Source organism: Hyla sarda, chromosome 1 (assembly GCF_029499605.1).
Source record: "Hyla sarda isolate aHylSar1 chromosome 1, aHylSar1.hap1, whole genome shotgun sequence".
NCBI lineage: Eukaryota > Metazoa > Chordata > Amphibia > Anura > Hylidae > Hyla > Hyla sarda.
In genome coordinates, this window is record NC_079189.1 from 327,301,101 (window position 1) to 327,314,096 (window position 12,996).

General features: G+C 43.8%; 1 protein-coding gene across 4 annotated transcripts in view; it reads right to left on the minus strand.

Annotated features, from left to right (window-relative positions):
- The window catches only part of SVEP1 (sushi, von Willebrand factor type A, EGF and pentraxin domain containing 1), a 401,736-nt gene extending 389,165 nt beyond the window's left edge, over positions 1–12,571 (minus strand). For 3 of the 4 annotated variants that reach the window (XM_056519354.1, XM_056519345.1, XM_056519336.1), the window contains exon 1: positions 11,637–12,568. In XM_056519354.1, the coding sequence (XP_056375329.1) occupies positions 11,637–12,143 (507 nt within the window). In that variant the 5' untranslated portion in view covers positions 12,144–12,568. Of the gene's footprint in view, positions 1–11,636 lie in introns of all 4 variants that reach the window. The other variant, XM_056519382.1, reaches the window with a different exon arrangement.
- Positions 12,572–12,996: the final 425 nt, after the last annotated feature.

Sequence of the window (12,996 nt, forward strand, 5' to 3'; positions counted from 1 at the left end):
AGAACCAAATGCGGTTGATATCATTTAGTGGCAAGCAGAATAGAAAAAGTTAACATACTCTTTAGGTTGAGGTAACTTTCAGTTTTAATATATCCAAGCTGCATTGTCAGAATGCCCACCATTGTTCTAAGGGCTTGTAATGGCAGCAGAACATGAAGACATATGTAAGCTGCTCAATAAATAAAGAAATACACTGCGGGTCTATTGGCCTTAAAAACGTCCACTTGTCTGCTTTGTCTTCTAAAGCTAATTTTTAGCAGTGTTCTGACCCTATTCCCGCATATATTATTTCTTTAGAGGTTTTCTGGCAATAGGTGCTGGCATCTCATCGGGCATTTTGCCACTGAACTGCAAAGAAATAATAGCTCAGTGATATTTGGAAAACCCCAGTTATCACATACCAGACACTCTGTTTTTAGGCATCTTGCACACATCTATTTTTGAGATGTTTCCCATACATTTTGAATACAGTCCCATAATAGGCCCATGCTACACCTCTGTTTGCCTAAGACTGTGAATAAAGGAAACATTGCACGTGGCATGTCATATTACGATGAAAGTCTCCCCTAAACCTACAGGTTAAAGGGGTACTGCAGCCAGAATTTACTTATCCTGTGAATAGGGGATGAGTAGCTGGTCGCTGGGGTCCGACGGCTGGGGCCCCGTCCTGCTCAGTAAAGAGCTTGTGTCGTCTACTTCAAGAGGGAACACCATCCATTGAAATGAATGGAGCGTGTGCCATCTAGAGATAGACAACACATGCTCCTGACTGATCGGACAACCCCCCCCCCCCCCCCCCCCCCGTGCGCGATAGGACCCCACACGATGAGCTACTTATCCCCTATCCTGTGGATAGGGAATGAGTTAATTCTGGCTGCAGTAGCCCTTTACTAATAGGGGTTATAGGACATTAAACATATGGATTACAATACATACATAAATATTAATTTAAAACAACTTTTTACCTATTGTCCAGAAATGTCAAAAGTTGAGATTGCACTTGAGACCTGCTGCTATCAGCTGGATGAAGTACACACCTCACTACACAGCTGTTGATCAAATTCAACCATTTTACTTCATACGTTTATAGAGTTAAAAAGGATGGATTTGCTGGCCAGCTAGGGAGTAGAGCATTCATTTCACCAGAAATAGGTCAAAAGTTGTTCTAAATGACGGTGACACTTTAAACTTCTAAGCACTCCATTGACTGTTGCTGGCAGACAGAATTTTATAATGTTACTGTAATTTGGAGCTCATTATCAGAAACCAGCACAGTGTTAAAAGGTGGACATTTAATTCAAGACGACCCCCACTTTGTCTTGTACGGATCTAAGATCGATCCGTCACATGACTGGGAACTCATGGACCCCATTGACTTTTAATAGGTCCTTCCAGGATTCTTATGATGGTCATTATTTTGATAGAGCCTAAAATACAGATGTCTGTAGAGTCTTAACTAGCAATATTACAATGTAAAGCATTTTGGAGAGACAGATCAGCTGCTAAGCTAATATTTTTTTTCACTAGCAAAATAAAACAAAACTTGTTGGGTATTGTTATAATTGTATTTACCTACAGAATCACGATAATGTGGCTTTTTTTTTTTACTAAAAAGTGCACTATGTAGAAACCCAACCCCTTAAAATTTGTCATACATTTTGTGGTAAAATGTCATTACAAAATACAATAAGCCCTGCAAACAACAAGCCCTATAGAAAATTTATGAAAAATTGGAAGAGTTATGGATTTTAAAAGGATAGGAGGAGAAAATGAAAACGCAAAAAACTAAAAATGACTGCGTCATTAAAGGGTTAAAGGAGAACTCTGACCCAATTTTTTTTTTATCCTGCCCAGGCTGCAACAACAAAAATAATATACCTTAAAGGGGTACTCCAGTGGAAAACTTTTATTTTTTAGATCAACTGGTGCCAGAAAGTTAAACAGATTTGTTAAGCAGATGACTTCTATAAAAAATCTTAAGCCTTCCAGTACTTATTAGCTTGTGAATACCACAGAGGAAATTCTTTTCTTTTTGGAACACAGAGCTCTCTGCTAAATCACGAGCACAGTGCTCTCTGCTGACATCTCTGTCCATTTTAAGAACTGTCCAAAGTAGGAGAAAATCCCCATAGCAAACATATGCTGCTCTGGACAGTTTCTAAAATGGACATAGATGTCAGCAGAGAGCACTGTGCTCGTGATTTCAGCAGAGAGCACTGTTCAAAAAAGAAAATAATTTCCTCTGTAGTATTCAGCAGCTAATAAGTACTTGAATGATTAAGATTTATTAATAAAAGTAATTTACAAATCTGTTTTACTTTCTGGCACCAGTTGATAAAAAAAAAAAAAAAAAGTTTTCCACCAGAGTACCCCTTTAACCCCTTAAGGACGTAGCCCATTTGGGCCTTAAGGACGCAGACAATTACATTTTTACGTTTTCGTTTTTTCCTCCTCGCCTTCAAAAATTCATAACTCTTATATTTTCATCCACAGACTAGTATGAGGACTTGTTTTTTGCGTGACCAGTTGTCCGTTGTAATGCCATCACTCACTTTTCCATAAAATGTATGGCGCAACAAAAAAAATACTATTTGTGTGGTGAAATTAAAAAGAAAACCGCAATTTTGCTAATTTTGGAAGGTTTTGTTTTCACGCTGTACAATTTATGGTAAAAATTACATGTGTTCTTTATTCTTTGGGTCAATATGATTAAAATGATACCCATGATAATTACTGTTGCGCTTAAAAAAAATCGCAAACTTTTTAATCAAATTAGTACATTTAAAATCCCCTATTTTGAAGACCTATAACTTTTTCATTTTTCCGTATAAGCGGCGGTATGAGGAATCATTTTTTGCACCGTGATCTGTACTTTTTATTGATACCATATTTGCTTATATAGAACTTTTAATCCATTTTTAAAACATTTTTTGGGGAATAAAATGTTATAAAAAAGCATCAATTTTGGACTTTTTTAATTTTTACGTTCAGGCTGTTTACCGTACGGTATCAATAACATTTTATTTTAATAGTTCAGATATTTACGCACGCAGCGATACCAAATATGTATATAAAAAAAATGTAACACTTTTTGGGGGTGAAATAGGGAAAATGGGACAATTTACGTTTTTATTGGGGGAGGGGGGTTTTCAAATTTTTTTTTTTTTTTTTTTTTTTACTTTTTTACTTTTATTTTTACACTTTAATAGTCCCCATAGGGGACTATTTATGGCAATCACTCGATTGCTAATACTTTTCAGGGCTATGTATAGGACATAGCACTGATCAGCATTATTGGTCATCTTCTGCTCTGGTCTGCAGGAAGGCTGATCAGAGCAGAAGACGCCGGGAAGGCAGCGGAGGCAGGTGAGGGATCGCGGATGTCCTCCATTACGGGCGGGTCCCTGGCTGCGATCAGCAGCCGGGACCTGCCGCGCATGATCCAGGCATCGCTCCGATGCTTGCGGTTATGCTTAGGACGTAAATGTACGTCCTGGTGCGTTAAGTACATTAACGTCCTGCATCATTAAGGGGTTAAAGCAGTGCTCTGGTGGAAAACTTGGTACTCTGATGGAAAGCTTTCTGCTGACACTTCTGTCAGTCTCAGGAACTATCCAGAGTTGAAGCAAATCAGAGCATACCTATCCTCCTATAAACAATCACTGACATGGACAGAGGTGTCAGCAGAGAGCCCTGTGTCAGAACTAAACAGCTTCCTATGGAGCATACAGCAGCTGAAAAGTACTAGACGGATAAAGATTTTTAAATAGAAGTAATTTACAAATCTGTTTAACCCCTTAAGGACCGGGGTTTTTTCTGTTTTTGCATTTTCGTTTTTTTCTCTTTGCCTTTAAAAAAATCATAACTCTTTCAATTTTGCACCTAAAAATCCATATGATGGCTTATTTTTTGCGCCACCAATTCTACTTTGTAATGACATCAGTCATTGTGCCCAAAAATCTACGGTGAAACGGAAAAAAAAATCATTGTGAGACAAAATTGAAAAAAAAAAAACGCTGTTTTGTAACTTTTGGGGGCTTCCGTTTCTACGTAGTACATTTTTCGGTAAAAATGACACCTGATATTTATTCTGTAGGTCCATACGGTTAAAATGATACCCTACTTATGTAGGTTTGATTTTGTCGTACTTCTGGAAAAAATCATAACTTCATGCAGGAAAATGAATACGTTTAAAATTGTCATTTCTGACCCCTATAACTTTTTTATTTTCCATGTATGGGGCGGTATGAGGGCTCATTTTTTGCGCCGTGATCTGAAGTTTTTAACGATACCATTTTTGTATTGATAGGACTTATTAATCGTTCATTTTTTCATGATATAAAAGTGACCAAAAATGCACTATTTTGGACTTTGGAATTTTTTCCATTGACGGCATTGACCGTGCGGTTTAATTAACGATATATTTTTATAATTCCGACATTTCCGCACGCGGCGATACCATATATGTTTATTTTTATTTACACTGTGGTTTTTTTTATGGGAAAAGGGGGGTGATTCAAACTTTTAATAGGGGAGGGGTTAAATGATCTTTATTCACTTTTTTTTTGCAGTGTTATAGCTCCCATAGGGACCTAGAACACTACACACACACTGATCTTTCACATTGATCACTGGTTTCTCATAAGAAAACCAGTGATCGATGATTCTGCCGCTTGACTGCTCATGCCTGGATCTCAGGCACTGAGCAGTCATTCGGCGATTGGACAGCGAGGAGGCAGGTAGGGACCCTCCTGCTGTCCTGTAAGCTGTTCGGGATGCCGCGATTTCGCCGCAGCTATCCCGAACAGCCCACTGAGCTAACCGGCATTGTTTCAGTTTCATTTTAGACGCGGAGTTCAACTTTGAACGCCGCGTCTAAAGGGTTAATAGCACGCGGCACAGCGATCAATGCCGCGCGCACCTAAAAATCCATATGATGGCTTATTTTTTGTGCCACCAATTCTACTTTGTAATGACGTCAGTCATTGTGCCCAAAAATCTACGGTGAAACGGAAAAAAAAATCATTGTGAGACAAAATTGAAAAAAAAAACGCTGTTTTGTAACTTTTGGGGGCTTCCGTTTCTACACATTACATTTGTCGGTAAAAATGACACCTGATATTTATTCTGTAGGTCCATATGATTAAAATGATACCCTACTTATATAGGTTTGATTTTGTATCACTTCTGGAAAAAATCATAACTACATGCAGGAAAATGTATATACGTTTAAAATTGTCCTCTTCTGACCCCTATAACTTTTTTATTTTTCCGTGTATGGGGCGGTATGAGGGCTAATTTTTTGCACCGTGATCTGAAGTTTTTAGCGGTACCATTGCATTGATTGGACGTTTTGATCACTTTTTATTATTTTTTTCTTGATATAAAAAGTGACCAAAAATGCACTATTTTGGACTTTCGGAATTTTTTTGCGCGCACGCCATTCACCGTGCGGTTTAATTAATGATATATTTTTATAATTCGGACATTTCCGCACGCAGCAATACCACATATGTTTATTTAAATTTTTATTTACACTGTTTTTTTTTATGGGAAAAGGGGGGTGATTCAAACTTTTAATAGGGAAGGGGTTAAATGATCTTTATTCACTTTTTTCCACTTTTTTTTTGCAGTGTTATAGCTCGCATAGGGACCTATAACACTGCACACACTCATCTTTCACATTGATCACTGGTTTCTCATAGGAAACCAGTGAACGATGATTCTGCTGCTTGACTGCTCATGCCTGGATCTCAGGCACTGAGCAGTCGTCATTCGGCGATCGGACAGCGAGGAGGCAGGTAGGGACCCTCCTGCTGTCCTGTAAGCTGTTCGGGATGCCACAATTTCACAGCAGCTATCCCGAACAGCTCCCTGAGCTAACCGGCATGCCACGGGTCCCGGGCCCCGCATTATAGATCGGGAGCGGACTCATGACGTAGCGGTACGTCATGAGTCCTTAAGGGGTTAAAGGGAATCTGTCTGTTGTATTTGCTGCAAAAAGCTGCAGACACCATTGTATGGCTGTTCGGGTATTATAGCAAACTACCTTTTCTGAAGCTGCTGACGGTTACAAAACTTATAAAATCTCCTTTTTCATTTTCAGCCAAGTGTTAAGGAGGTGGGTTGGAGCAGCTCAAGTGCCACATCCTGGCACACCTCCTTGTTCACCATCACCTCCCAGACCCTCCTTCACTGATGTACAAGGCTTGGTACATTAGTCAAGGATGGGTAGGAGATGAAGACAATCAAGGGGGTATGCCAGGATGTGGCACTTTAGCAGCATGACACCACCTCCTTGGCACTTGTAACTACTATCCAATAGCATGTACCAATAAAAGATCTGACAGATTCCCTCTTAAAACTCACTGCAATGGGCTATACACAGCTTTCCAAATTGACTGAATGTGACTGTGTTGGTAGTATTCTGTTTCAGCATTTGGGCCCCCTTTTAATTTTGCCCTGGGCCATTCCCTATCTAAAACTGGTCCTGCCCAACAATAGTGCTTTACGACTGACGTGATGATAATAATACAAATGTAAGAGAGCTTGGTTTATAATGTGGCATAACTCTTTGATGACATCAGGTTGTTTTATCACGTTATTCTAGCAGACGGTAGGGTTTCCTATTATGTTATCCTTAGTCAGTTTGTTAAGACAGAAATGGTGAAATAACCAACTGTTACGCCTAGCGCTCCGGGTCCCCGCTCCTCCCCGGAGCGCTTACGGCGTCTCTCTCTCCGCAGCGCCCCGGTCGGTCCCGCTGACCGGGAGCGCTGCACTGTCATGGCCGTCGGGGATGCGATTCGCACAGCGGGACGCGCCCGCTCGCGAATCGCATCCCAGGTCACTTACCCGTCCCGGTCCCCTGCTGTCATGTGCTGGCGCGCGCGGCTCCGCTCTCTAGGGCGCGCGCGCGCCAGCTCCCTGAGACTTAAAGGGCCAGTGCACCAATGATTGGTGCCTGGCCCAATTAGCTTAATTGGCTTCCACCTGCTCCCAGACTATATCTGATCACTGCCCCTGCACTCCCCTGCCGGATATTGTTGCCATTGTGCCAGTGAAAGCGTTTCCTTGTGTGTTCCTACCCTGTGTTCCAGACCTCCTGCCGTTGCCCCTGACTACGATCCTTGCTGCCTGCCCCGACCTTCTGCTACGTCCGACCTTGCTTCTGTCTACTCCCTTGTACCGCGCCTATCTTCAGCAGTCAGAGAGGTTGAGCCGTTGCTAGTGGATACGACCTGGTCACTACCGCCGCAGCAAGACCATCCCGCTTTGCGGCGGGCTCTGGTGAACACCAGTAGTGACTTAGAACCGGTCCACTAGCACGGTCCACGCCAATCCCTCTCTGGCACAGAGGATCCACCTCCTGCCAGCCGGCATCGTGACAGTAGATCCGGCCATGGATCCCGCTGAAGTTCCTCTGCCAGTTGTCGCTGACCTCACCACGGTGGTCGCCCAGCAGTCACAACAGATAGCGCAACAAGGCCACCAGCTGTCTCAACTGACCGTGATGCTACAGCAGCTACTTCCACAGCTTCAGCAATCATCTCCTCCGCCAGCTCCTGCACCTCCTCCGCAGCGAGTGGCCGCTTCAGGCCTACGACTATCCTTGCCGGATAAATTTGATGGGGACTCAAAATTTTGCCGTGGCTTTCTTTCACAATGTTCCCTGCACTTGGAGATGATGTCGGACCAGTTTCCTACTGAAAGGTCTAAGGTGGCTTTCGTAGTCAGCCTTCTGTCTGGGAAAGCTCTGTCATGGGCCACACCGCTCTGGGACCGCAATGACCCCGTCACTGCCTCTGTACACTCCTTCTTCTCGGAAATTCGAAGTGTCTTTGAGGAACCTGCCCGAGCCTCTTCTGCTGAGACTGCCCTGCTGAACCTGGTCCAGGGTAATTCTTCCGTTGGCGAGTACGCCGTACAATTCCGTACTCTTGCTTCAGAACTATCCTGGAATAATGAGGCCCTCTGCGCGACCTTTAAAAAAGGCCTATCCAGCAACATTAAAGATGTTCTGGCCGCACGAGAAATCCCTGCTAACCTACATGAACTCATTCATCTAGCCACTCGCATTGACATGCGTTTTTCCGAAAGGCGTCAGGAGCTCCGCCAGGATATGGACTTTGTTCGCACGAGGCGTTTTTTCTCCCCGGCTCCTCTCTCCTCTGGTCCCCTGCAATCCGTTCCTGTGCCTCCCGCCGTGGAGGCTATGCAAGTTGACCGGTCTCACCTGACACCTCAAGAGAGGACACGACGCCGCATGGAAAATCTTTGTCTGTACTGTGCCAGTACCGAACATTTCTTGGTGGATTGCCCTATCCGTCCTCCACGTCTGGGAAACGCACGCTCGCACCCAGCTCTCGTGGGTGTGGCGTCTCTTGATGCTAAGTCGGCTTCTCCACGTCTCACGGTGCCCGTACGGTTTTCTCCTTCAGCCAACTCCTCCCTCTCAGCCGTGGCCTGCTTGGACTCCGGTGCCTCTGGGAATTTTATTCTGGATTCCTTGGTGAATAAATTCCGCATCCCGGTGACCCATCTCGTCAAGCCACTCTACATTTCCGTGGTCAACGGAGTCAGGTTGGATTGCACCGTGCGTTACCGCACGGAGCCCCTCCTAATGTGCATCGGACCTCATCACGAAAAAATTGAGTTTTTGGTCCTCTCCAATTGCACTTCCGAAATTCTCCTTGGACTACCCTGGCTTCAACACCATTCCCCAACCCTGGATTGGTCCACAGGGGAGATCAAGAGCTGGGGTACCTCTTGTTTCAAGGACTGCCTTAAACCGGTTCCCAGTACTCCCTGCCGTGACCCTGTGGTTCCCCCTGTAACCGGTCTCCCTAAGGTCTTTATGGACTCTGCCTGCCATAAGAAGTGCCTCTCCCCCCCTCCCAGTCCAGTCAGGCAAGCCTCGGTGCCTCCTCATGGCCCCCGTCCTGGTGTCACACTGCCCCGTGCCAGGCCTCGCCCTCTGCCCTCCCTCCCCATTCCCACTCCTGCTGTACTGCCTGCCGTTGAGGAAACCCTCAATTCTTTCCCGGTGTCCTCATCCCAGGGGAGGCAGTTACCGGACAAAGAGAAGGGGAGACCTAAGGGGGGGGGATACTGTTACGCCTAGCGCTCCGGGTCCCCGCTCCTCCCCGGAGCGCTTACGGCGTCTCTCTCACCGCAGCACCCCGGTCGGTCCCGCTGACCGGGAGCGCTGCACTGTCATGGCCGTCGGGGATGCGATTCGCACAGCGGGACGCGCCCGCTCGCGAATCGCATCCCAGGTCACTTACCCGTCCCGGTCCCCTGCTGTCATGTGCTGGCGCGCGCGGCTCCGCTCTCTAGGGCGCGCGCGCGCCAGCTCCCTGAGACTTAAAGGGCCAGTGCACCAATGATTGGTGCCTGGCCCAATTAGCTTAATTGGCTTCCACCTGCTCCCAGACTATATCTGATCACTGCCCCTGCACTCCCCTGCCGGATATTGTTGCCATTGTGCCAGTGAAAGCGTTTCCTTGTGTGTTCCTAGCCTGTGTTCCAGACCTCCTGCCGTTGCCCCTGACTACGATCCTTGCTGCCTGCCCCGACCTTCTGCTACGTCCGACCTTGCTTCTGTCTACTCCCTTGTACCGCGCCTATCTTCAGCAGTCAGAGAGGTTGAGCCGTTGCTAGTGGATACGACCTGGTCACTACCGCCGCAGCAAGACCATCCCGCTTTGCGGCGGGCTCTGGTGAACACCAGTAGTGACTTAGAACCGGTCCACTAGCACGGTCCACGCCAATCCCTCTCTGGCACAGAGGATCCACCTCGTGCCAGCCGGCATCGTGACACCAACTCAGCACTGTAACATATGTACGTGACTTTTTTTTATGTTCTGTGCTTTCTCCAATAAACTTTATTCAGTTTTGAAAAACCTTTAAATCTTTACATCTAAAAAATATTGTAGAAAAGAAAAATCTAAAATGTAATATTCGAATACCACAATTTTAACCGGAGCAATATATGTCTGGATAACTTTTTTGCAAAATGTGAGCACCATACTTTAAAAATATTAATATACTGTATTAGATGGGCACTGCCACACAACCTTTTGACATGTTGTAGAGACAGGTCACAAGTTTTCATCTGTCATGGTCTGAATGTTTGGATCACGACCAATAGCTAGAACTTGCTTGAAGAAGAGCGCGCCAAGCAAGACAAACTTACACTGTAAGTGTATGAGATTGTCTCAGTCAGTCACGCTTTTCTCCTCGCTTGTTCTAACAATTGGTTGGGATCACTAAGACCCCAACTGATCAAAACTTATGACAAAAGTTTTTTGAAGCGACAGGTCCACTTTAAGCCTTTCTGTATTCAGCAGTGCCATACAACACTTAAGCTTATCTGCTTTGGATGATGATCATAGAAAATCATTATAGCGATAATGATGATTAAAGTTTTTACAGGATGACATCAATTACAACATCTGGAAAAGAATCAAACTCTGCATAGTCATGTGGATCCACTTAAGTTTACAACCAGACCTCTAGTTGTTCCTCAATGAAATAAACTACTTAAAGTAGCTCCATTACTAAAACGATTGCAACATATTATGCCATTATTACACAAACTACTGTCCTATTCCTTTTATGTGCTGTTGTTACACCAAGATACTACTATCTAAATAAAATGGTACATTTTTTGTATTATAATAAAAAGGCTTTCACAGCAACCCCCTAACTTACATTATTTGTCTGATTTCCTTGTAGCTCCAATTTCCACTACTATAGGAAAACGTGGCCATCACTATCCCTCTTGCTCACCCTCTTCTCTAGAAATTGAATCACTTACATTCCTAGGTCAGGGCTACTCTGTGACTTTTTGCAGTGCTATTGTTTGATATGAACTATTGAGCTACAATTGCAATACACTAAGTTGTCTGCAATTTTGTGGACTGTAGTATTGCTACAAAAAGTCACCCTGCAGCTGGAGCATTAAAACTAACAACTCAAGTAGCAGAAGTGTGCTGTATACTTCATTAAAATGTTTCTCAGAATAATCTATCAAGACGCCAATGACCATTATATGATCTAATAAGATCTGACTTAATAAAAACATGTTTAGATATCAATTGGAGCCTGTCAACCTTTTCTTACCAGCTGAGTAATGTATGACTGTTATGCAAAATAAGTATACACAACTTGAAGTGTGCAGAGAATCTACATCAAGTTTTGCATACACGCTTGTCATGTGCTAGCCTCCTCTCAGGAACAATCAAGTCTAGTAGATCGATGTGGGTGCTAGCTGTCCTGCCATTGGCATAAAGAATTGACCATCAGTAACTAGCTTTTACTATTAATATTGCTGATGACTAGCTGTATTGTTATATTAAGTCTTGATGACTAATTACAAAATTAAATTGATATGTTTACAAATAGACAGCTGTAGTTCATAATATCTGTCTTTCTCTTTTATTTGTAAACTTAAAGGCAAAGAAACATACTTACTAAAAAGAAGAACAACCAAACACAACTATATGAAGAGCATTACAAAGTTTGAGAGGGAGAAGAACAACCAAACACAACTATATGAAGAGCACTACAAAGTTTGACAGGGTTACATTGTTCATAATTGGCAGACTTAACGGTCTGTTCTGTTGTCTTACCACAGCTTGCTGGAAGGCTCCTTTGGTGTAAGTCCCCCCTCCTTTGTAGGTGATAGCTGGGATCTCTCTGTTAAGAAGAGAACACTTGTGTTGGTGGGACTGACTTGAGGAAATGTAATCCACTCTGGTTTGAACATTGTTCTTGGAAGAGAAGGTTACAATAGCCACTCTTGTAGCAGAAGTCACCACCGGAAAATCTGAGAGGAGCTTCTTCACAAACCTTAGTTCATTAACAAAGTTGGCATGTCCTACACTAGAAGACTCATCCACCAAGAAAACCAGGTCCAGGTTGTGACTTGTCTCCCTCAACCTCCTAATGTTCTTCTTAAAATACTGTCCCAGCCTCTCCACTTTATTTTCTGTGCTTTCTGTACCTTGAGTAATCCTGCTGTCTGAGATCTGGAAAACTTGTGATGAGGAGCTCCTGAAAGCTGGGAACTGGTGCTGAAAAGTTGTCCAACAGTGGACCAAAGAAAGACAGCAACAAATAGAAGCCAAGCGCAGCATGGTCACCTGAGCAGGAAACAATTGGCTGGTCCTTAGGAAGTAATAATAATGTGCAATACTTTTCTATTGCTCCTCGCTTTCCCCCAGTTCTTAAAGTCTTGTAGTCGTAGACTGCGTGATCTGAAACTAATATTCCACATCGACTATCCAAGTAGCTTTGCAGATGTGAAGAATGATAGGGAACATATTGAGAGAAGGGTTGCCTGCAAGCTGCATGCTCTGCTTATGTGCTGTACAAATCAAGGTCCTTCCCTCCTCTTCATTCTTAGGAAGCTGTGCAGGAGTATTTCCAAGAGTCTCTGCAAACCTCTATCTTCTTCTCGTGCTTCTCACTCCCTCCCTTTTCTATTGTCTCGGCTCCACTTTCCCCTCTCTCTCTCCTTGTCTGTGTTTCCTACTCTGCTTGGATCTGCCTTTTTTTTTTTTTTTTTTTGCAAATCTTCCTTCCTTCACCCCCTCCTCTGTTCATGGCTGATTTGCTGAGCTCTCTTCTCACCAGAGTCCTATGTATGTCAGGCTGTCAACATTCCCCAAAAAACGCTCATCAGCCCCCTGATTGATCCCACATGTCTGGCAGAGATATGCAGAGGCATTCAAAGGACATGTCTGCAGATACCATGAGTGCCACTGTAATTGAAAACATCTATGGGGAGGCTAAATACATTCACCTATAGTACATTCACCTATTACCTAAGTTACGTAACTGTACTGTTATATAACTTTATGGAAAACTAACATGTGTAGTTGGAGGAGGAATGATAGACAGACAGACAGACTAGGGTAGTGGTCTCCAAACTATAGACCTCTAGATGTTGCAAAACTCCCACTACCAGCCAATGACTGTCCAGGCATG